The sequence below is a fragment of the Micromys minutus genome (assembly GCF_963924665.1).
Source record: "Micromys minutus genome assembly, chromosome: 1".
Lineage (NCBI taxonomy): Eukaryota > Metazoa > Chordata > Mammalia > Rodentia > Muridae > Micromys > Micromys minutus.
Window position 1 is genome coordinate 83,413,006 of NC_137969.1, and position 24,665 is coordinate 83,437,670.

At 44.9% G+C, this 24,665-nt stretch overlaps 1 protein-coding gene across 2 annotated transcripts in view; it reads right to left on the reverse strand.

The window, feature by feature from the left end:
- Positions 1-468: 468 nt before the first annotated feature.
- SEC16B (SEC16 homolog B, endoplasmic reticulum export factor) overlaps positions 469-24,665 on the reverse strand; it is a 76,309-nt gene continuing 52,112 nt past the window's right edge. For both annotated transcript variants that reach the window (XM_080918728.1, XM_080918729.1), the window contains 14 exons: positions 17,844-17,961; positions 16,150-16,261; positions 14,452-14,557; positions 12,415-12,555; positions 11,185-11,295; positions 9,630-9,702; positions 8,234-8,548; positions 7,706-7,773; positions 4,204-4,353; positions 3,943-4,041; positions 3,268-3,349; positions 3,041-3,120; positions 2,033-2,131; positions 469-1,453 (listed from right to left, as the gene is read on the reverse strand). In XM_080918728.1, the coding sequence (XP_080774854.1) occupies positions 1,382-1,453; positions 2,033-2,131; positions 3,041-3,120; positions 3,268-3,349; positions 3,943-4,041; positions 4,204-4,353; positions 7,706-7,773; positions 8,234-8,548; positions 9,630-9,702; positions 11,185-11,295; positions 12,415-12,555; positions 14,452-14,557; positions 16,150-16,261; positions 17,844-17,961 (1,626 nt within the window). In that variant the 3' untranslated portion in view covers positions 469-1,381. The remainder of the gene's footprint in view (positions 1,454-2,032; positions 2,132-3,040; positions 3,121-3,267; positions 3,350-3,942; positions 4,042-4,203; positions 4,354-7,705; positions 7,774-8,233; positions 8,549-9,629; positions 9,703-11,184; positions 11,296-12,414; positions 12,556-14,451; positions 14,558-16,149; positions 16,262-17,843; positions 17,962-24,665) is intronic.

The window sequence follows — 24,665 nt, forward strand, 5'->3', positions numbered from 1 at the left end:
TCTTAGAAAGGAAAACTGCACATTGTAGGGGCTTTCCAGGTACCAAACGCTTATGTATATAGTTTCTAATGTCATCTAAGAGGAAAAGAACAGGAGACAGAATATGCCACATTCATCCAGCGAACTGCCTAGTTGGTTAGGGGAGCTTTTGTCCGTATTTCTTGAATTGGAAAAAGAAAAAGCGATAGCATTAGAGTGGACCTGGAAATGAAGAAGACCGGTGTCTGATTCGCCATTAACAAAGAGCTCTTTCTAGCTATTCACACCAGATCACACAATGGAACCGTTATTAGAAAGACTTCAGGGAAGAGACCATCAATGTATTTTCTCCCTCTACAGACACCAGCCACAGACAAGCATTTGCTATCAAATTATCTGGATTTAATCGCTATCAACCTCAGAGCCATAGTACATTAAAGTACAAAACTTTTCTGTACAATTACACATACAAAAATGTTCTTTGTGAGGAGCAATTTTAAGCAAATCTGACAAACAGCAAGAATCATTTCTATTTGAGGTTTGAAAGGAAAAATGGAAATTTCCAAGACATCCTTCTCCTCCATGGGGCCCCGGTGACCCTCACAGAACATCAATTTGCAAAGGCCTGAGGTAGGAAGGCAGGTATTAGCAATGAGGCACTCATTCCTCCCCCTCGTATGCAAAGGATGACGTTTGAGGAGACGTTTTCTGTTATTTATTATACTGATGTTCCATCCATCTGCATCATTAGGTTCAGTAGTTACCATGACGATATGATGCCTACAGCAATCTAACTTGATAGCCAGATGTCAGAATGTGGGGGAAAAAAATAGGACCAGCTAAGAAAGTGAGAGAAATATAATTAGTCTGAACCACATAGAAAATGTGCACAAAACTGGGACCAGGAGGAAAATTGCTGAAATGTCATTGAGAAGGGAAGCACTGAAGGGCAGCAATAATGAAATTTAACGTAAAACTTCACTAACGAGAACATGAACTGAGCTTTAAGCGAGTCTATGGTGGGAGTCCACATTATTCTGGGATGTTGCTCTGAGCCCCTGCTGCACAGCCCGGTTTTCACCATGGGATCCTGGGGTCCCTCCCTTTCCTGATGTCCTCAAGCTTCTGCCTCAAGTCTGCTGCCATGACACTCTACCATAGGCACTGGCGCCTGTTCCTCATCTGATGACACGGTTCCCATCACTCTCAAATAAGCTATTGTCTAGGGAGATCCTGTCCCTAATCCCCAGGTACCCCTGCAGCAGGCTCACAGCAAGGGCCTGGCTATGGCGAGGTGAGCTGGACACTGAGAAGTAGGAAGCAGCGGGAAAGCTGTGCTCCAGAAAGTGAGCCCAGAATGGGTAGGCAGTCATCCTCATGAGCCTGGGACAGATGGTCACTCTCAGCACGGTTGGGTTGGGTAGCGGCGCTGGGCTAGACGGTTTGGCCGGTTCAGGCTACTAGCAGTGGGAAGCTGGAAAAGAAGGAGAGACACTACACTGGAGTGTACAGCTCCAAGCATGGCTCTTCTTGGGGATGAGTGGGAATAGCAAGGACACCCATTTCAGCTGTAGGTGGCTCCCAACACTGTATTCTAATGGCTAGCCTTCACCTCCAAAAGATGGTGAAAGGAAGTTTGATTTTATAAAGGGCAAAGCCCAAAGGAAGTATCTGCAGAGTCATCTCTAGATCACTGAGGAGCAGAGACCTAGTCTGCAGAAACCTTCTTACCCCAAGACAGGAAAAGGCACCCACACTAAAACAATAGCACTGTGTCTTTTATATCTCAAGACCAATCATAGGTCAGGAATGATGTTTGGGGTTGTGTGTGTGTATGTGTGTGTGTGTGTGTGTGTGTGTGTGTGTGTGTGTGTGTGTGCACATGCACATACAGCTGCTGTAAGCTTCCACAGATGTAGAAAGAAAGACTTAAGGGAGACTCAATAATTGCTCATTAAACTTGCATCCAGTGAGTGGGAATTTGGAACTCTACGCTGCCCTCCTTAATCTATAACCTGAACTCCTAGCTCCTCCCCATAAGGCCAGTCCTTACCTGAGGGACCTGAGATGGATTGTAGAGCGGAACAGCACCTTGCAAGGTAGGTGGAGGAGGCAGGGCACCAGGCTGGGAGTAGAACTCAGAAGACACACCCTGTGGATGCAAACAAGAGAGAATCTGATCCATGGCCACTTCCTGGTATGCTAAACCCTTCCACAAGAATCAGTGTTATCCAACAAAACGGCTTTTTATAAACCTCAGGTTGGCATAACCAATGCCAGGACCGGGGATGACTAAACAGGAGCACAAGTTTTTACACCCAAAGAAAGTAGTAAGAAAAAGTCACAAGAAATTATATCGGATCATAAAAATCACTATGAAACTCCTCAGAAGGCCTCAGATGCTACAAGAGTACTCCAAACAAACTTCAAGAGATGGAAACATTTCCCTAGCAATAGGCAGGAAATCCCTAGATATATAGACAATTTGTGAAGAATTTATGATAGTGCCAACCAAGTGCACATGAGTGAACTCCACTACCTACTGAGACTGCAGAAGAGGCCATTCCCTGGACTCCATCTAAGCTATACAGGCAGAAGTATGATTCTCCAAAATGCATCTGATAAAGCCCCAGTATCTCAGCATGAAAAATAATCCTCAAAGATGCTTCATAGGACCCCACATAACATGCACAATATCCTTACAAAAGGAGGAACATTAACATAGACACATACAGAGGAAATACTGATGAAGACATGGGGGAAGGGAGCCAGCCACAAACCTAAGAAAAAATCCTCAGAATGAATTAGATCAGCCAGCGCTGTGGCCATTCACTTTTAGGCCCTTGACTTGTAAGAAACTACCCTTCCACTGGCTAGGCCCTCCTGGCTGAGATACTATGATACTATGTAGATAGCTGGAGCAAAGTCATACCGAAGGTTTTTTCCATATCCTGAAGTCATCCTTTGCAGGGATGCTTCTCCAGCCTGCTGAAGACATCCAGTCCTCACTCACACACAGGCATCATCTGGAGTCCAGAGCCCAAGCCCATAGCCTGCTCACCTGTGGCCCCGAGAACCCTCCAATTCCCACACCTTCAGCTATTCCACTACTGTTTGAGGATCCTTGGAGACTCTTCCCACCTAGAAGGCAAGGAATCCAAGCTGCTTCACATGCTCAGAACTGAGGAGTTCCCACTTACAAAAGGGTACCCCCAAGCTAAGAGTACCAACAGCACCCAGAAGACTGGAGGCTGTAGGTACCTGTGCCTCTCAAGAAGGCACTGGCACCTGGCAGAGATGGGGATGTGAGAGGAGATGTTGGTGATAAGCCCAGGCTGTCGTGATGAGGGGGTGATGCTCTGGAAGACTCCTGTTTGGTGAGAAAGGGACAGGAAATGTAATATTAGTTCTCTACAAAATCATGCCAGCCTACACGTGTTCCAGCATCCACAATAGTAACATCCAAGTAGGCAACTCTCCACAAATACCATTTTGTTCTGTGAAGCCTCTGCAATGGATGCTGGTTAGCTTCCTGTTGCTGAGCCTCTGAAGTAAAATTTCTTCATTGTAATTTGCTCATGTTTCTGCCCATCTCACCCCCCCTCTCTCTCCCTCTTTGGTGTGTAGGTATAGCTGTTATTTTGTTTTGTTTATAATGAAGCCAAATTGTGTAGCCTAGGCTAGTCTAGAACTCACAGCAATCCTCCTGCCTCAGCATCCCAAATGCTATGATTACAGGATGAGCCAAATGCTATGATTACAGGATGAGCCACCATGTCTGACTTCTAAGGCCTGTCTCACTCTGCCTTTTGTCTTTACAAAAAGGCTTATTTCTGATGCTCTCCCAGCACAGAGCCTCCCTTTCCTTCAGCCCAAGATAGAACATGAGGCCAAGGTTGTGTTGTGACTGGGTCCCCTCTGGGGTCCACAGGGAAGGGTTGCCAGTCAATCTGTGAAAGCTACCTCTGAGTCAGAACTGTCCACAGAGTCTTCATCTCCAGAGGTGGAGACACTGCTGGCAGGCTTTGATCGAAACCAGCTGAACCAGCCGAATCCAGAGCTCTGAGGGGAAAGGGAAAATGTTAAGGCCAGTGGACTTGTTTCTCTCACCCACTGTGAGAGCTGCCAGCCAGGCATGAGGTACTCATGGAGGGACTAGGGCCTTGGACCACTCTGCCGTTTGAAGCAAGGACGAAAGGGGAAAACAGAGACCAAGTTCTCCACCTTTGTATTCTTCCCTTCTCCCAGCTTTTCTTTCTGTGAAGCATCAGGGTGAGGTGGTTTGTCTGCTCTGTCAAAAGACCCCTCCTCATTCTCCTCGGCTGAAATGGCAGAATCCTCCGATAAACTTCGAGCCCTGGAAACCGGTTGTGTCTAAGATAAAACAATAGAGATTCACATGGTGTTTAACGGGTTGCAGAGCACGTTTCCATATGATGATTCACCCAGAACCCAGGGCTAGCCTCAGGAGAGCTTACTCTACTGGGAGGGGAGGTAGGTTTATCCATAAAAACGTTGGTAACAGAAGGGACAAACCAGGACCCACCCACTCTCCATTATCTCCCTAACATTAGCTGTTTGTCAGCCAGATAACCTCTCCAGGTCACAGTCTCAGAACTGGGCCAAGATCTAGAGAAGAGTGCATGGAACCTCTGAGAGACCCTCACACTGCAGTGCCAGAGAACCTAGCAACCAGTGATCTAACCTTAGAGTTTATTTCCAAACAGGCTCTCTTAAGAACATAGACACTGGAAGGGAGCCGAAAACTTCCCACTGAGTTTTCCTTATCGTGGTAAGGTATGAAAGCCTAAAGCTCACGTTGACCACTTATAACACAGAGGCATTTAATATACACACAATGTCGCCCACTTACAACACGGAGGCATTGAGTATACACACAATGTCGCCCACTTACAACACAGAGGCATTTAATATACACACAATGTCGCCCACTTACAACACAATGGCATTTAATATACACACAGTGTCGCCCACTTACAACACAGAGGCACTGAGTATACACACAATGTCGTCCACTTACAACACAGAGGCACTGAGTATACACACAATGTCGTCCACTTACAACACAGAGGCACTGAGTATACACACAATGTCGTCCACTTACAACACGGAGGCACTGAGTATACACACAATGTCATCCAGCAAGCAGCAGCAGCACCATGTCAGGTGTCATCTCACCAGAAACACCTCCTCCACTCCCATCTCTGAGCCCTGGTCACCTCTGCCCTTTGTGTTATGTCTTGTTATGACTGTCTATACCAGGTATCTCATGTGAGTGTAATCTTTATATTGTATTTTCATTTTAGATTTTCAATAGAACATAAAAGCTTAACATAAAACACTACAGCAAAATACTGAAAAGGCTTCCCTACCCTCCCTCCCTCCCTCCCTTCCTCTCTCTCTCTCTCTCTCTCTCTCTCTCTCTCTCTCTCTCTCTCCCCCCCTTCTCTCTCCCTCTCCCTCCCCATTCCCCTCCCCCCTCTATCTATCTATCTCTCTCCCTCCCTCCCTCCCTCCCTCTCCCTCCCTCTTTCTGTCATTATTTGGGGGTAAAGAGGTACCAGGCACTATTCTAAGAGCTTTACATATCATGATCCACTGAATCCTTGCAACAGTACAATGAGGAATTTACTATTATTATCATCTGGTTTTAATTATTAAAAAAAAACAACGCATAACAATACACTGAGCTAGTGAAATGCAGAGAAGGGATTCTAACCTGGCTTTCCACCTAAGCATTTCTTCTGATTCAGTAAATCAAGACATAGGCTGAGCCTATGTTCTAGGGTAACCACCGTCTGTGTTATGTAACGGTGAAAGAAAGATGGAAAACCCCACAGAGAAAAATGGAGATTGTAAAAGAAAAGGCAGAGAAGAAAGGGCCTGCTTTTAAGGCCCCTCCCCTGTGCACCCTGCTATCTAACACAGGAATCTCCTTCCACTAACCCAAGAGTGTCCAGGGCTCCCTCTACACTAACACCTGTGCCCTTGTCACCTGATTCATTCCCATGCTACACTCTGGTCTCTGCTCAAAGACCTCCACAGAGATGTGGCCCTGAGCCATCTCTGCCCAGTGCACAGTGCTAGTCCTATCAAGTCACCTCTGCCAGCCACAGATGCACAGCCAGCCCCACGACAGTGCCTGGCATACTGTAGGAGTTCCACAGACACTTGGGAAGGAAAGGAGTGCTGTCACACAATGGATCATGTCATACCATTTCTGAGAAAATACTTCGAAATACTAGAAAAAAATCTTATATGTATTAAATAACAAATAGAAAATAAATACACCTGTTTTAACTATTGAAAGCATCTGCATATACATATATATATATATATATATATATATCCAGAAAAAATAATGAAAGAACCAGAACATTTACTGTGGAATTCTAAATAGTATTTATTTGGTTCTTTATGTTAGTTTTTCTATAACAATAATATACTATTTTTTTCTGCAAAAGAAAAATATATTGGTCTCTTGCTGTAACAACCTGAGTGGGAGCCCCTAGAGCACAAGCTTGGAATGAGAATCCAAGAGTTGTAAGAAAATGGCAGACAAGCTTCGATAAGGCCAAGCTGAAGAAAACTGAGACACAGGAGAACACCCTGCCGGCCAAAGAGACCATTGAACAGGAAAATCTCCTAAAAGCCTAGGAAGGTCTCCCCACCCCACCCCGTCATCTCCTAGACCCCCCTCGTGATGTGGAGGAAGAACCACCTGAATATGGACCCAAGCCACAAGCTGCACTGTGAACGCAGACACTCCATGCTGATGCCACCGGCCCGTGGGTCTATGAAGGGGACCCCTAACTAATAGGACTGCCAAATTTCACCAGTTTGCCCTGGGATAGTATAGAAAATTATTTGTATGATTGTTGCAAATAAAACACACCTCGTGGCAAAAAAAGAAAGGAACATATATTATATTTAAAGATCCATAGCCCTGGTGCTGAAGAGCTGCTCAGTGGTCAAGAGCACTGGCTGCTCTCCTAGAAGACCTGGGTTTCATTGTCAGCACCCACATGGTGACTCACAATTATCCATCACTCCAGTTCCAGAAGATCTGGTTTGTTTTTCTTCTGGCCTCTGTGGACACCAGGCATACACATGGAACAGAGGCAGACATGCAGGTAGGCAAAACGCACGTGCACATAAAACTAAATCTAAATTTAAAAACAGAAGGCCTATACAGCCTATTACTACTTGAGAAAACTACACGATGCTATCATTTGACCAATGCAAAGCTGCAGAACATCTGGTTTGCATCAAAGTGCTGTGCAGTCTGTCAGCAAGCAGATAGGATGACCAGACAGCTCGGAGGAAAGCAGAAAAGGCATAAGTCCACACTCTTACTAATGCCATAGAGCTCTGACATAAACACCAAGGTGAATGTCAAACACCAATGTTCTTTCTCGGCGTGGAAGAAGAAGCAGACAGAGAGACCCATCCATGCACCAGGCCCACTGCACTGTCCCTCAGGAACACGGGTGAAGGGACAGGTGGGACTAAACAGACACAAGAACACAGCCTCCTTCCCACCTCTTGGGGTTTCACATGGAAAGAAAGGAGGATGGGCTTATACGTGGAGAAGAAAGAGTTGCCAGTGCTGGAGAGGAGCCCATGTGTGGCTGAGACACCAGGAGCAAACAGCAAATGCAGACCCGCTGGCGTCACCAGTGTTCCTCCTGGTTCACCTGCTCACCTGAGGACTGGAAATGACTTCTAGACCATCAGGCTCTCCCGGGGGTTCCTGAGGCGTCCTGTACTCTCCTGTGGCACCAAAGAAAAGTGTCAATAAGAGCCTCAGTGTGGGTCCTGCCTACGCACCTCGCAGAAAGGAAGCAGGGACCCAGTGGCCCAAGTGGCCAGAAGCAGGTCACACAAAGTCCACTTGCTCGGTTCTACTCAATCTATGCCACCTCGTGACATACTGGTCAATCCTGCTAGCACCAAGGCTGCCCCTTAGGTGTGTAGGAAATTCCAGCTGGGTGGAGCTAGACCTCGGGGATTCTCCCATCTGAACGCTGCTGCCCGGCTCTGCTTGTCCCAGAAGAGAGGGCTGGAAAAGAACATGCTCCTTCAGGCTAACAAGAGCAGGTCACAAGTACACCCCCGTGTGTGATCGGTCCCCATCCCATTTCTTCCAGCAGGTCCTAGTGCCACCCTCACCTGCTTCTTGACCCCTAAGACTCCACCCTCCAAGGTACCCAGCCCGGCTGGTGGGTCTTACCAGGGGCAGGATGTATCCGCATCATTCCCTCTCCAACTCCTCCTTCAGGAGCCCCCATCACTGCTACACTGCTGCCACCACCACTGGTGCCACTTGTCACTGCCAAGTGGGTTGCAGGAACTGAGTAAAGAGGCACTGGGGTTCCCGTGTGCACTGAACCGTCCCTCTCTGAGCAGGTATCTCGCTGCAGCGGGAAAGGCTGCTGTGAGGCGGGATTAGTCAGGCGAGTCTGCTCAGGGGTTGGCCACAAGGCTGAGCTGTACTCAGAGTCTTCGGAGTAGTTTTGATGGCCAGAAAGACCGTGGTGGGGGGCGTCTAAGGAAGAAGAAGCAGCGGTGAGAGACAAATCATCCTTAAACATACCTGCTCTTGTCTACTCTACAAAGCAATCCCATGGCTGGCTGTTCCATGTGGCTTCCATCAATGTGATGGCAAGCAGGTACCAACCATTACACCTCTTGACGCCATCTTCAGAATTAAGCTCTCACTTCCTGGATAATCTCTGAGCCCTTCTCCTACGGATTGAGAGGACAAAAATGACATCCAACTGAACTCTAGACCTTTTAATATTTGGATAACCACTCTCTCCTTTAAGGGGACTTCATTAGACTTTAAAAGCTAACAGTTACAAACTCAAATGACACTTTTGGGATGATGGCTTCACTTGTGGAGAATCAGGATTTATTTGCCCCGGAGGGGACTGGCTGATACATCAGCTAAGGTGTGGGTGTGTGAAATGCTTGGCCCCAGGGCACAGGAATGTTGTGAGCTGCCAGCCTTCCTGCCAGGTCTGTAAGAGTACATCATGTACGCCCAGCCAGGCTCTCACAAAGCCAAGAATCAGGAGCCAATGCCTCCCTCCATTCTGCCTGTCCAGGAAGTACTAACAGCTACAAGGCTAGAGATGAGACCTCGTCTGAACTTCCCCACCAGCGGGGATGGCTCCTACGAAATGTATGGAATTAATTTGGAATATAATTCCTGCTGACCAGACACTCGGAGACATTCTGAGGTAGGAGGCTGAGAAAAGACTTTGAAATTGACTTTAGTTATATGGCCAATTGATAGCTCAAAATCTTCACACTTCTGATGTCTAGAACTCTCAGGAGATACTAATAGTGTGTAATCTTCTGGCCTCAAGAAATGTAACTAGCTAGAAGCAAGTGAAACAATTAGCTGGCATATTTGGAAAACCTGGCCTGCAAGGCAGGAAACCTCATGCTACAGGCATTTGGATGTGTCCAGGGTCGGTAAGACCAGCAAAGGCCTATCAAAAGAGTCAGCCTGGATCAACAGGTCTAATGTCCAGAAGAAGAAGGCATCAAGGAAAAGAAAGTGTGGGTATAGCTGATCATATTTTAATCAGATAATGGTAGTCAGGTCATATATTGGGTACCTGTTGTTCCTCTGGCTCCATAAATATCTGAAGGAGTCAAATCAGGCTCTCTGAGGTCTCTGGTTGTACTTTGCTGTTTAAGATAAAGTAGAATTCTTTTAAACAGTATAAAGAAAAATAATGGCAGAAGACAAGGCAGTGAAAAAATTTAGTCAATAAGAAATGTCCCGGGGGAATGACCAGATACAAGGACCTCCACTGAATCTCAGTGCCCAGAATCATGCAGATGAGACAGTTTCCTGGGTCTCTAAACTCTATTCAGAGCCAGAAGGCAACAGCCAGGATCACCATCCTCCCCAAACTGAGGGACACCATCCTCCCCAAACTGAGGGACACCATCCTCTCCAAACTGAGAGTCACCATCCTCCCCAAACTGAGAGTTACCATCCTTCCCAAACTGAGAGACACCATCCTCCCCAAACTGAGAGTTACCATCTTTCCCAAACTGAGGGACACCATCCTCCCCAAACTGAGAGACACCATCCTCCCCAAAGTGAAAGTCACCATCCTCTCCAAACTGAGGGTCATCATCCTCCCCAAACTGAGGGTCACCATCCTCCCCAAACTGAGGGTCACCATCCTCCCCAAACTGAGGGTCACCATCCTCCCCAAACTGAGGGTCACCATCCTCTCCAAACTGAGGGTCACCATCCTCCCCAAACTGAGGGTCACCATCCTCCCCAAACTGAGGGTCACCATCCTCCCCAAACTGAGGGTCACCATCCTCCCCAAACTGAGAGTCACCATCCTCCCCAAACTGAGGGTCACCATCCTCCCCAAACTGAGGGTCACCATCCTCCCCAAACTGAGAGTCACCATCCTCCCCAAACTGAGAGTCACCATCCTCCCCAAACTGAGGGACACCATCCTCTCCAAACTGAGAGTCATCATCCTCCCCAAACTGAGGGTCACCATCCTCCCCAAACTGAGGGTCACCATGTTCCCCAAACTGAGAGTCACCATCTTCCCCAAACTGGGGGACACCATCCTCCCCAAAGTGAAGGTCAAATGAAGGAACTAAACTGTGGGCCTTGGAATTTGCTATCCAGGGAGGGAGAAAAGGCAGTGTGCATTTAAAGATCCACTTTGTCCAGCCTTCATAGCAGAGTAGAAGAAAGAAAATGGGGGAGGCTCTGCTCCAATTACTCTTCTTATTATGACCAGCAGCTTCTGCAATTGTCAGAACAAAAAGGAAAGGCCCGGAAGTCCTTTAAGCAATTGCCCTACATTACATGAAAGTGACACAGGTCCACTGTGATCCATTGTTCCTAACAGAGAAGGGGGAGCTTTGATGCTCATGAAACATTCTCTGGGACCTCAGAGAAGGGGTGGTGGGCGAGAGTGGTTGGAAAGAGCGCCCCCCTGTGGCACTAGGCAAACACAGGAAAATGCTTGCACATGGCAAAGATGCAAGGAACAAAATGTTCTGAATCCCAACAATGGGGGACACAGACCATGCCTCAAAGGCGATAGGAGACACCCACAGTGAGAATTAGCACCTCTATGTCTAGCCTATGTCTGGGAATGAGAAGGGGAGCACAGGGTCCCGCCTTACCTCCAGTTCCTTGTGTTTCCTCCGAAGCTGCACAAGCCAGTCTGGTTCCAAGTCCCGGTTCCCACGGCTTTCTAAAACCAGAGGATCTGACAGCTTCAGTTTCTCTGCAAGCTGAGCCGAGTTTCCAGGCAGGTCAGGGGCAGAAAGTGAGAGAGAACAAGAGAGAGAAACAGGGCGCATGGAAAAACAACATCAGAGAGAGGCAATAAGAAGGAGAGAGGAGGAGCCATAATTCACTCAAACATCACATAACAAAGAATAACTGAGAAATGACAAATTCAGCAGATCTCCTCCCAAAATTGCAGCATAAATAAATAAGCAACCCATTTTGGCATTATTTCTTCCCAAGATATGAGAGGAAAAAAATAGCTCTTCAGCTTTGTGTCCCTACAAAGCTGCCTTCTCTGCAAGAAGCTTCTAGAATAGCAATTCGGGAAACTCAGGGACCTTGTTAATGCTAATTCTGATTCTTGTCTGGATGGAGTTCAGATCTACATTGCTCACAACCTGATGCTGCTTTCTGCTTCAAGGTGTTATTATGTTCTGTATCTGGAAACTAACCACTCACCCTGGACCATCAACCCAGTAGCAGTGTGTACGGGGGCTCAGCAGCACAAATTTTATTAGTTATAGAACCCAGCACTTGGGCTTCGTGTAAAGCAATGCAGAAATCAAAGAGCTCACTGCCTTTTACTCTCTAGCTAATGGAGAGTTTTGTTTTGTTTTTTTCCTTCAATTAATTGGAACAACTATTTGCCTGATTGTTGTTCCTTCCCAAGAAACTAAGGGTTGGTATGGTTTTTGTGTTCTTTTTTAAATGTGCCCCACACGTGATAAAATATTCCATGCATTTAAAAGTATTTTAATAAGGATCATTTCCTGTTTTAATCACTAAAATCTATTTTCAAAGGCTTGCTTTTGTAATTATAACAGCTCACCGTAGCTTGCAGTGTAACTGTACCAGAAAAGCAGATGCACAGAACTTCTCAAGCAGAACATGCCTGCTTCCCAGTCCCCGAGCCCCACTGCCCCTGCCCAGCCAGTTGTTCTTTGTGAAAACGGGACCTCTGCCTATCACATCAGGGCATGCGTACGTGGTCAAAGACAGCTGTGGGCTCCAATTTTGCAGTGTGTTCAAAGAAGATGAAATGTGGACTTTAAGCCTCTCTGCAATGGCTCCTCTGAACACTGAAGATAAAACACCTACAGAGATCCCTTTGAGACGCTCACCTTGATGAGCTCCGCTAACAGCACAGGGTGACTGCTCCCTCCCTCGCTCAAGACAGCTGCACCAATGGCTTCACAGTAATGCAAGGCCTGGGGTGCCAGGCCATAATCTGCCAGCCGGGAAGCATAAAGGAGCTTATACACCTGTGAAGAGGAACAAGACCAGTGATGGGTCCATCCAGGCAGGAGAGAGGGAGAGAAATGTAGATAGGACTTCTTGGAAGTCAGCTGACTGCCAGCTTCCGCTCACTCTGGCATCCAAATAGCAAGGGCCCTGTGCCATTTGGGGCAATTTATCTGCATATGGGCACAGCTCCAAATCCAGCCTACATCCAGTTGCTGCATTATGGAGAAAGGGATTCGGGGATCGTATCAACTCATCTTCCCAGTCCTGGGTCTCCATCAGAAAGGCAGCAGCAGGCAGCCCTTGTATCCAGCAGCTCACATCACGGGGAACTGAGCACACAAAGTGCAGCCCCAGGCACAGAACTGCACCCTTTGCAAAGGCTGTGACGCCCAGAAAATGCAGACAAAGGCAGGGCTGGCGAGTCATTTTCCTAGCAGGAGCTACGGGGTGAGGGCAAGCATAACAGCCCTGGTGTCAAACAAAACCAATTCAATCCAAGCTCGAAGCTAGGCGTGGGACATTTGGGCAAGCCCCTTTGTCTCTCTGTGCATCATCCTTCTTACAGTAGGGACAAGACCACCTATCTCACCAAAGGTAAAATTGGGTGATCCGCACAAAGTACTTAGAACAAATGGTATGCACAAGGGAGCTGGTAACGTAACCAGTCCTTCGAGCCTCCGTTCAGTCTTCTGTAGAAGGGAAAACCCCCACGGGATTAGAAGTGATATTCAAGAAGCAGCGAAGAACAACGCTGAGCATGTGAAACGGTCGCAAAGAACTGTGCTACGACTATTTGCCCAGAACAGCGTCTACAAAACATGTGGGTGGGATGAATCGTGAAGGGAAAGCAACACAAGTGCCCGAGCTGGAGCCCTGTGGAGAGCAGCTCAAGGCAAAACTCTCAGAGAGGAGCCGCTAAAGGGCCATGTGCTCACAATACAGGAGTTCACTCTCAAGGTTACGTATGTTCTGTGTTGGGTGTGTGCTGCTACTGTAGCTGTGTGCGTTCTCAACACCCATCACTGAAGGACATATACTTAGGAAAGGTCTCAGGCCGGAAGAAGATCCTCAAGGCGGAGAAGAAAGGTACCTGCCTACGAAAGGGAAAGAAAATACAGAGCGGTGTCAAGTGAATGGAGACGGGAGGGGGGGAGGGGCGGAGGGGCCTTGGAAGCAGTGCTGTGGCTGGAATACTCTGCACAGAAGCAAACTACCTCGGTTTTATGCCAGTTTGCTGCAAGGTTCCACTGAAGTTCACGCCAGCAAGAGACATGAGAAAAGGCCACAAGGTACCAGGTCTCAAAACACACGGGGGATTAGACGGGAGGAGGACGAGATGCGGGATCCCACACAATGGGCATAAGAAAGCAATGAGATGCCAACCCATGGGCTGAGGGGAGAGAACAGAGTCCTGCAGGGTGGTTGCCACCTACACTGTTAAAACCCTGAGAGGAAAGAGAGAATGGATGAAAGACAGAGCAGGAGGGAAGCTCCTGAGAAAAGGGAAGTGGTCAGAAGGTGAGTGGGACCGGACTGGGGAGCTGAGGAGGAGGAGAGCTGAAGTCCTGAGAGGGAAGAGCCCATGGCAGGTGAGGCGGGGAGGGCAGAACTACTGCAGAGAGTTTTCCCTACGGAGTGAGGAAGAGCCTCCAGCAGAGACCTCTGAAGCATTTTGCTTTCATACTATAAAATTCTGAGATAAAAAGAAACCCTAAGCCTTCCCACACTCCGGCTAAAGAGGACAAATGCGGGAAACCGTTTGGCCGGTGGTACCAAGTACCAAACAGCAAGGCTAAGAACCTGGCTGCCAACAACTGAGACACAGCACACATACACACACACACACACACACACACACACACACCCGCCTACGCCATCCCCACCCGCCGCCCCGTACCTCTGGGTTCAGTTACCTGGAAAGAAGGGATGAAGGATTTGGGGCGGCCCAGCATCTGGCAGTACTCGAAGATTTCTGTCCGCTGGATAGCCTCTATTGTTGCAAATTTCAAAAACTCTTGACTAAAAGCAGGAAATAACAAGTACAGAGGTGAGGCGAGCATGCTTCGGCCAAACAACTCTACAAGAGGAAAGAGACTATGGGCCCAAGATGGACGCACTTCCTCCTTGCCATCCATCTCCATGGGTTTGGGAACTCAAGGAAAAGTGCCAGCGATTCCAGAAGAGCCTGCTTGTGAGGAGGAGGTTGTACACCTTCCTTAATGTAATATGAGACACTGCAGTTCTCCCTCCTCAATATTCTGAAAACTAGCCCTCAGCCCTCAGCCCCCCAGCCTGGCATGCCCCAGGAAAGCCAGAGCAGCCTGTGCTTGCCAAGTGGAAAAGAGGAAGCTGAGCGGTCCAGGAGCACCGCAGATGGCCTGGCAGAGAGTAGGAAGGACGAGCGAGCCAGAAAGAAATGACAGATCACACAGGAAGTTCATTCGGCCAGTGAGGAAGAAGACCAGGTGAATGTGACACACACACACACACACACACACACTTGCAGTCTCCTCTACACAGCTTACCATGTGCCTTATGTCTCAGTCACCAGAATATTTCCAGAAGCTAACTAACGTATCCCCAGAAACTTCCCCGGAATCCATAAGGGGGGGGGGGGTGCATTTTAACCTGGGTACCTTTATGGTCATATTTGGCCCAGACAGGCTTTCTTGAGAAGATGATTATTGTGTCTGAGCCCAGCCTCTCAAGAGAAGAGTCCATGAGGCCCCATATTGCTGCAGTGGTAGAGGGCTGGGGACATCAGCTACAACTGGCTCCTGCAACCTTGCTGTCTAGACCCCAAGTTCATCCTGACAGTACACCTGAGAGGCTGCCTTGCACAAGGCTTTCGGTCCTTCTATACTTGCTTCCCCTGATGCATTTACCTTTTTATAAGGTAAATCTGTAACAAGCAAACAGTGCAGAGGCACTGGTGGCTCTGCATCTCAGAAATGTTTTCTGTTGAAACACGCCTGTAGCCCAGGCCTAGCGGGCTAGCCTAGAACTCTTTGTGCTGCCCAGGCTAGCACCGACCTATCTATGACTCTTGACTGCTGGAGTTCTAAGAACATGATATCATGACTGCTCACATCACAGATATTAAGGAGAAAGGGGTAGAAAGATTCAGAACAAGGAGGACCACCCAGAGCAAGCTTACCTGCTTCAGTTCACCCCCTGGGGGGGCATCTGAGGTTCTTTGGGGGAGAGCAAGGGGGAGCTGATATGTGGCTACCAAAAAATAAGTGACCAATGTTGAAGATTCCAAGAAGCTTGTGCCCCAAATTAATGTATTGAAGTAGTATGGAGACCCCAAAAAGTAGGCCCAGAACTGCCCAAAATACACTATTTGTAAACTTCCTCTTTTCATTTTTCTGTTATCTGGTTGTGGAGCTATGCTGCCACCCAGTGGCCAGAAGAGTTCAATGCACACCAAAGGCACCTACGGTGGTGTGATGTGGCACCCTCTGGTCACCTTGCCTAGACCAACGGAGAAGACAGAGAGGAGGAGCCAGCAATAGCTGAAATTTACACAAGAAAATGAATAGTGAAGCCAGGAAACCCATCAAGGGCTGAAACAACCCATGGAAATCATCTTTGCAAAAGTCACGCACCTGTGGCTACTGCCCACCAAGGCCAGATGGTCTGTCTTCACTGTATAATGGCCAAAGGGCACATGAGCCATGAGATAGCAGAAATGAGATGCCTCCACAAGCCCTTTGCCAGCTGCAGGGGGAGAACAAGAGCCCAGTCATGAAACACACCCTGTGGGACCCACCGTCTGAGTAGAACAGCGATAGATAGTGAATCCCAGGGTCAGAGAGCAAAAACCTCATGAGAATAAACCAGGGGAGTCCTCACAGCACCTCCATCTTCTGCCCTCCGGACCTCAGACAGTGTATTTCAATTCTCATCAGCCACAGCCCGGATACTGTGTTCTAGTCCACATCCCCCTGATTTTTCCCTGGTTTTTCACTGGGAATTTTCTAGAAGTGACAGTCCTTTCTGAGGCTGAGGAGCTGGAAGAAATGCCTATACCTAAGTAAAGTAGGACACCAGACATGAATTTTAAACATCCTCAGGGGTGTGGCTGCTTCCTCCACTGAAGTTGGGTAATTGAAGGCTTTTCCTGTGCTCATAAAAATCACATCAATTACCAAATTGTTCCTGGTTTTTAAATGTTCTCCAATCCTTTTCCACTACCTTAAACTTGAATTAAGTGGGTGTGACCGTTACTCTTCATTGTCAACTTGAATATATTAGGAAATGCCTCTGGGCGTGGCCTTCGGGGTATTTCCAGAGAGGTTTAACTGAATAGGGAAGACTCATTTGGAATGTGGGAGGAACTATCCTCTGGGCTAGGATCTAGGAGTGAAAAAAAAGAGAGGGAAGGAGGAGCAAGCTGAGTTCCATCATGCATCTCTGCTTCCTGACAGGCCTCTAGTCACATCTCACCCTCCTGCCAAGATAGACTGTGAAACAAAGAAACCCCATTGTTTAAGTTGGGTTTGGCGGCCATTTTATCACAGGAGTGAGAAAGTAGCTAAGGCAGTGGGTGAAGTGCCGAGCACAGCGTCTGATACTCAAAAAACATGGATTCCCTCGCAAGCAGGCAGCTGGGTGTCTGCCATTCCTTGTCACAACCTTACATATGGCTACTTCAACTTAGGAAGAGCAGTTGTTCACAGCATTCCACAGAGAACACCGTGATTTCTAAAGGTTATGCCCAGGCCAAATTCGTGAAGCAGAGATCTGGATCTCCTGACAGCTGTTACATACTTGTAAAGCCCTGTTCACAGACAGATAAAAGAAATAAAGACAGAGTCACCAAGGTGGTTTAGACAAAAATAGCATTTCCCATCTGATGGTGTACAGCCACTGAAGGCCCCAAGGCAGCAGGAAGTGGCTTGCCCCTGTGTTAGCTCTAGGTAAAGGAGTCTTGCCTGTACGTAGAAAATAAAGAGGAGGCTGCATAGCTACGGAAACATAAGCTCCTGGTGGCAATTCTGGGAAATAGATATGGAAAAAACAAACAAACAAACAAAGATAGCAAAGGGAATTCTGGGAAGCAGAGTTGCAAGGTTGATGTGCTTTTCCTGGAGTTTCATAACCAGGAGGCTAACGGTGTCAAATTTAAAGTTATGAAGTAACAGCTAAATAATTTTATGGTTGTGGGGGTCACCACAGCATAAGGAACTGAATCAAAAGGTCCCAGCATTAGAAGGTTGAGAAACACTAGGGAACACTAGACTAATGTGTCAGGCATGGAAAGTTGCCCAAGAGAAGGCGTAAGCTGATTTGTGCTTACCCAGGGTATCCCCCATGTTGACAATCGCTCGCTGGTACAATTCTGTGTCTCCAGCCTGATTTGACAGAATCACAGCCAAGTGGGGCCGCCAGTCTCCCCACTGTTTGTCTCCACAACACTGAAAAATAATCACAAATTACAGAATCATTTAGCACAGCCCAGGGTGTAGTTAAGAAAGCTGCTGTTCATACGTTGGTATGGAGTTCAGGAAATGTCTGTTACGATAGTGATGCTTTTATTCATTGTGTGTGATGCTGTTACTCGTTGAGTCAAAGTTCACCCTGCCTGAAGCAGCAGGTGTGTGGCACAGAACAAGTTGGTAGCTCACACCTGTAAACCTGGCACTCAAGAGGCTAAGAGAGCATCATGAGTTTGAGACCTGCCTGGGCCAGAGTGAGACCCTGTCTCAAAATAAAACTAAAAAGAGGTAAAAATAATATATACATACACATACAGATACACACAAACAGAGTCACCCACACATACAGAGACACACAAAAATAAATACACATATACACACTCGCACACAGATTCACACAGAGACATAGAAACAGACACACAGACACATACACACAGAGACACAAAACATACGCACAGACATACAAACACACATATAAAAAAACACAGACACACACATATACCCATATACATAAACACACACACACACAGAGAGAGAGAGAGAGAGAGAGAGAGAGACATACAGATATACATACCCAGACACAAACACATACACAAAAGCACACAGACACATACACACAGAGACACAAAACATATGCACAGACATACAAACACACATATAAAAAAACACAGACACACACATATACCCATATACATATAAACACACACACACAGAGAGAGAGAGAGAGAGAGAGACATACAGATATACATACCCAGACACAAACACATACACAAAAGCACACAGACACATACATACATACATGTACATCACACACAGACACACATTAGTATAAAGGTGATAAGATGGCATTATGAACTTACTAATTTTGCAGTTTCTTCCCTGTGCCTTCACTTCAAATATCTAGAGACAACCTCCTCCCCACATCTTGCTGTCCCCTCCCCCACTACAAAAAAACTCTGGTGTTTTAGTGAGAAAAGGAAAATGAAAGACTGATCACCCTTGCCTATGCCAACCCGGCATGAAGGTCAGGGACTCTGGTTGCTCAGTATCTTACAGGTGGCTAGTGTTTCCTAGTCTCACAAGGCCCTTACGCACATGGCAACCTTCACCATGACGCTGTAAAATGACTTTCTATTACCACTTAAGGAATGAGAAAATCAAACCAGCTTTCAATCTCCCTCTCAGCCCATTCCCTGGTGACAGCGCAGTGGCCATGTGGCCATGGACCCCACCAGGCAGCAGGAGAAAGTCATCGGACCTGTAGAACTATGAAGCGACCCACACGCATGGCGCTTTCCTGGTGTTCCGATTTCATGTCTTTGACCTGTTTGAAGTCAGTTCTTGTGTAAGGAGATAAACACTGGTCCAGTTTCATTCTTCTGCGTGCGGACATCCAGTTTCCCAGCACCATTTGCTGACGATGCTTCCTTTTCTCCAGCTTATGTTTTTGGCATTTGTGTCAAATGTTAATGACTGCAGTTTAGTGTGCTCATGTTTGGGTCTTTGATCTTGTTCCATTGACCTACATGTCAGTTTTTGTGCCAGTACCATATTCTTTGTACTACTGTGGCTCTGTAATGTACCTTAATATCTGGAAAGGTGATCCCTTTAAAATTGTTTTTTATTCTCAGATTGTTTTGCCTATCTGGGGTTTTTGTGCTTCCATATGAATTTTAGGATAGTGTTTTATATTTTTGTCAAGAATGAGGTGGGGGTTTTGATGTGGATTGAATTAAAATATAAACAACTTTTAGTAAATTGGCCATTTTGTGATATTAATTCTTCTATTAATCCATGAAAGTCCTGCTCATACTAGCAATGTGAACTTGAGCAAGTCTTTAATTTCATTGAATCTTTGTTTCTTTGTCTCTAGAACAGAAATTATTATTTCTACCTGAGAAGATTCCCTGAGCAGAGAGAGGGCCAGGTTAGCACCATCAGGACTCAGAACCTGCACAAAGACAGCTGAGCTCCCAGAACTGCCTCTCAAGCACTCTCCCACCTGAGCCCATGGAGACTCTGCCACACATTCCCACCGGCTGTCCTAGAGGGAATTCCAGGAGCTCTCTGGAAACTGATCCACTCCAGCCCAGGGAGAGAGCCAGGCCACTGCCATCAGGACTCAGGATCTGGCCGGAGACAACTGAGCACCCAGAACAGCCTCACAAGCACTCTTCTACCCAAGCCCAAGGAGACAGAACTGAGTCACTGCCATCAGAATTCACTGACTGCCCACAAAGAGCTGAACACACAGGAGCAATGTCCCTCCTGAGCCCACAGGCCCTCAGAACACAGGAGAGACAAGCTCCAGTCACAGACAAGACCACTTATAATCACAGATAAGAAGATGGAAAGAAGAAACCTTAAGAGTCTAAGCAATAGAAACCAAGACAACCTGGCAACATCAGAACCCAGTTCTCTCACCACAGTAAGAAGTGGATTTCCCAACACAACAGAAAAACAAGATTTAGATTTTAAAATCATACTTCATGATGATGATGGAGATCTTTGAGAAGCACATGAATAACTCCCTTAAACAATTACAGGAGAACACACACAAACAAGTAGAAGCCCTTAAAGAAGAAACACAAAAATGACTTAAAGAACTACAGGAAAACACAGACAAACAGGTAAAAAAAAAAAATTAAACATGGAAATAAAAACAAAAAAAAATCACAAAAAAAGACAACCCTGGAGATAAAAAACCTAAGAAAGAAATCAGGAGTTATACATGCAAGCATTACCAACAGACTATAAGATATGGAAGAGAGGATCTCAGGGGAGAAGACAAGATAAAAAAACATTGACACAACAGTCAGAGAAAAATGCAAAAATCAAAAAGCTCCTAACCCAAAATATCCAGGAAATCCAGGACACAATGAGAAAAACAAACCTAAGGATAATAAGTGTAGAGGAGGGTGAAGACTTTCAACTAAAAAACACAGTAAATATCTTCAACAACATCATAGAAGAAAACTTCCCTACCCTTAAGAACACAATGACCATGAACATACAAGAAGCCTACAGAATGCCAAATAGATTGGACCAGAAAAGAAATTCCTCCAGACACATAATAGTCAAAACACTGAATGTTCAAAATAAAGAAAGAATACTAAAAGCAGTAAGGGAAAAAGGACAAGAAACATATAAAGGCAGACCAATCAGAATTACATGAGACTTCTCAACAGAGACTATGAAAGCTAGAAGATCCTGGACAGACCCTAAGAGAACACAAATGCCAGCCCAGGTTACTATATCCAACAAAACTCTCAATTACCATAGATAGAGAAACCAAGATATTCCAGGACAAAACCAAATTGACACAATATCTGTCCACAAATCCAGCCCTACAAAGGATAACAGAAGAAAAAATTCAACACAAGGAGGGAAACTGTACCCTAGAAAAAGCAAAAAAAAAAAAAAAAAAGAAAGAAAGAAAGAAAGAAAGAAAGAAAGAAAGAAAAAAGAAAAAAAGAAAAAAAAAGAAAAAAATCATTCAAAAAAAAAACAAAAGAAAAAAAGCACACAAACATAATTCTACATCTAACAACAAAAATAACAGCAAACAACAATCACTATTCCTTAATATCTCTTAACATCAATGAACTCAATTCCCCAGTAAAAAGACATAGACTATCAGACAGGATATGTAAACAGGATCCAGCATTTTGCTGCATACAGGAAACTCATCTCAGAAACAAAGACAGACACTACCTCAGAGTAAAAGGCTGGGAAAAAACATTCCAAGCAAATGGTCCCAAGAAACAAGCTGAAGTAGCCATTGTTATATCAAATAAAATAGATTTTCAAATATAAGTTATTTAAAAAGATAAGGAAGGACACTTTTTACTCATCACATGAAATTTTATCAATTATGAAAATCTATGCTCCAAATACAAGAGCACCCACACTCATAAAGCTCAAAGCATATATTGCACCACACACAATAATACTGGGAGACTTCAACACCCTATTCTCATCAATGGACAGATCATGGAAGCAAAACCTGAACAGAGACATAGCAAAAGTAGCAGAGGTTATGAACCAATTAGAATTAACAGACATCTACAAAACATTTCATCCTAAAATAAAAGAATATACCTTCTTCTCAGCACCTCACAGTACCTTCTCCAAAACTGACCATATACTCAGTGACAAGACAGGCCTCAACAGATATAAGAAGATTGAAATATTCCCATTCATCCTATCAGATCAACATGGACTAAGGCTGGTCTTAATAACAACAAAAGACCTATATACACATGTAAGTTGAACAATGCTCTGCTCAACGATAGCATGGTCAAGAAAGAAATTTTTAAAAATGAAGGATTTTTTTAGAATTTAATGAAAATGAAAGCACAACATAACCAAACTTATGGGACGCAATGAAAGCAGTACTAAGAGGAAAACTTATAGCTCTGAGTGCCTCCAAAAAAAACTGGGGAGAGCATACACTAGCAGCTTGACAGCACAGCTAAGAGCTCTAGAACAAAAAGAAGCAGACATCCAAGAGAAGTAGAGGGCAGGAAATAATCAAACTCAGAGAAAAAAACAAACCAAGTAGAAACAAAAAGAACTATACAAAGAATCAACAAAACCAAAAGCTGGTTCATTGAGAAAATCAACAAGATCGATAAACCATTAGCCAGAGGGTACAGAGAGTATTCAAATTAACAAAATCAGAAATGAAAGTGGAGACATACCAATAGAAACTGAGAAAATTAAAGAACTCATAAGATCCTACTACAAAAGCTTATACTTAAAAAAAACTTAAAAATCTAGAGAAAATGGACAATTTTCTAAACAAATACCAGATACCAAAGTTAAGTCAGGATCAGATAAACCATCTGAATAGTCGCATAACACCTAAAGAAATAGAAGCAGTCATCAAAAGCCTCCCAACCAAAAAAAAAAAAAAAAAAAAAAAAGCCCATTGCCAGATGGGTTCAGTGCAGATTTCTATCAGATTTTCATAGAAGATCTAATATCAACATTCTCCACAAAATAGAAACAAAAGAAACACTACTCAACTCGTTCTTCGAAACCACAATTACACTCATACCTAAACCACACAAAGACCCTACAAAGAGAACTTCAGACCAATTTCCCTCATGAACATCAATGCAAAAGTACTCAGCAAAATTCTTGCCAACTGAATCCAAGAACACATCAAAACAATCATTCACAGTGATCAAGTAGACTTCCTTCCAGGAATGCAGGGATGGTTCAATATACAAAAATATATCAACGTAATCCACCATATAAACAAACTCTAAGAAAAAAAACACATGATCATCTCACTAGATGCTGAGAAAGCATTTGACAAAAAAATGACACCCCTTCATGTTAAAAGTCTTGGAAATATCAGGAATCCAAGGCCTATACCTAAACATAGTAAAAAGTGATATACATCAAACCGTTAGCCAACATTAAACTAAATGGTGAGAAACTTGAAGCAATCCCACTAAAACTCAGTGGCTAAACGAAGCTGCCCACTTTTCCCGTACCTATTTAATATAGTACTGGAAGTCCTGGCCAGAGGAATTAGACAACAAAAGGAAGTCAAAGTGATACAAATTGGAAAGGAAGAAGTCAAAATATCACTATTTGCTGATGATATGATAATATACTTGAGTGACCCCAAAAATTTCACCAGCAACCTCCTACAGCTGATAAACAACTTCAGCAAAGTGGCTGGATATAAAATTAACTCAAACAAATCAGTAGCCTTCCTCTACTCAAAGGCTAAACATGCTGAGAAAAGAATTAGGGAAAAGACACTGTTCACAATAGTCACAAACAATATGAAATAATTTGGTGTGACCCTAACTAAGAAAGTGAAAGATCTGTATGACAAGAACTTCAAATCTCTGAAGAAGGAAATTGAAGAAGAGATGGAAAGATTTCCCATGCTCATGTACTAGAAGGATCAACATACTTTTTTAAAAGGCCATCTTGCCAAAAGCAATCTACAGATTCAATGCAATGTCCATCAAAATTCCAACTCAATTCTTTATAGAGTTGGGGAAAGAAATTTGCAAATTTATCTGGAATAACAAAAAACCTAGGATTGTGAAATCTATTCTCAACAATAAAAGTACTTTCTGGGGAATCACCATCCCTGACCTCAAGCTATATATTATAAAGCAATTGTGATTTTTAAAAACAACTGCATGGTATTGGTACAGGGATAGGCAGGTAGATCAATGGAACAGAATTGAAGACCTAGAAATGAACCCACACACTTATGGTCACTTAACCTTTAACAAAGGAGCTAAAAACATTCAATGAGAAAAGGACAGCATCTTCAACAAATGGGGTTGGTTCAACTGGCAGTCAGCATGCAGAAAAATTAAAATTGATCCATTCTTATCTTCTTGTACAAAGCTCAAGTCCAAGTGGATCAACAAACTCCACATAAAACTAGGTACACTGAAACTATTAGAAGAGAAAGTGGAGAAGAGCTTAGAACACATAGGCAAGGGGAAATTTTCCTGAACAGAACACCAATGGCTTATGCTCTAAGATCAAGAATCAACAAATGAGACCTCATGAAATTGCAAAGTTTATGTAAGGCTAAGGACACTGTTAAGAAGACAAAATGGTGGCCAACAGATTGGGAAAGAATCTTTATCAATTCTACATTGATAGAAGGCTACTATTCAATATATACAAAGAACTCA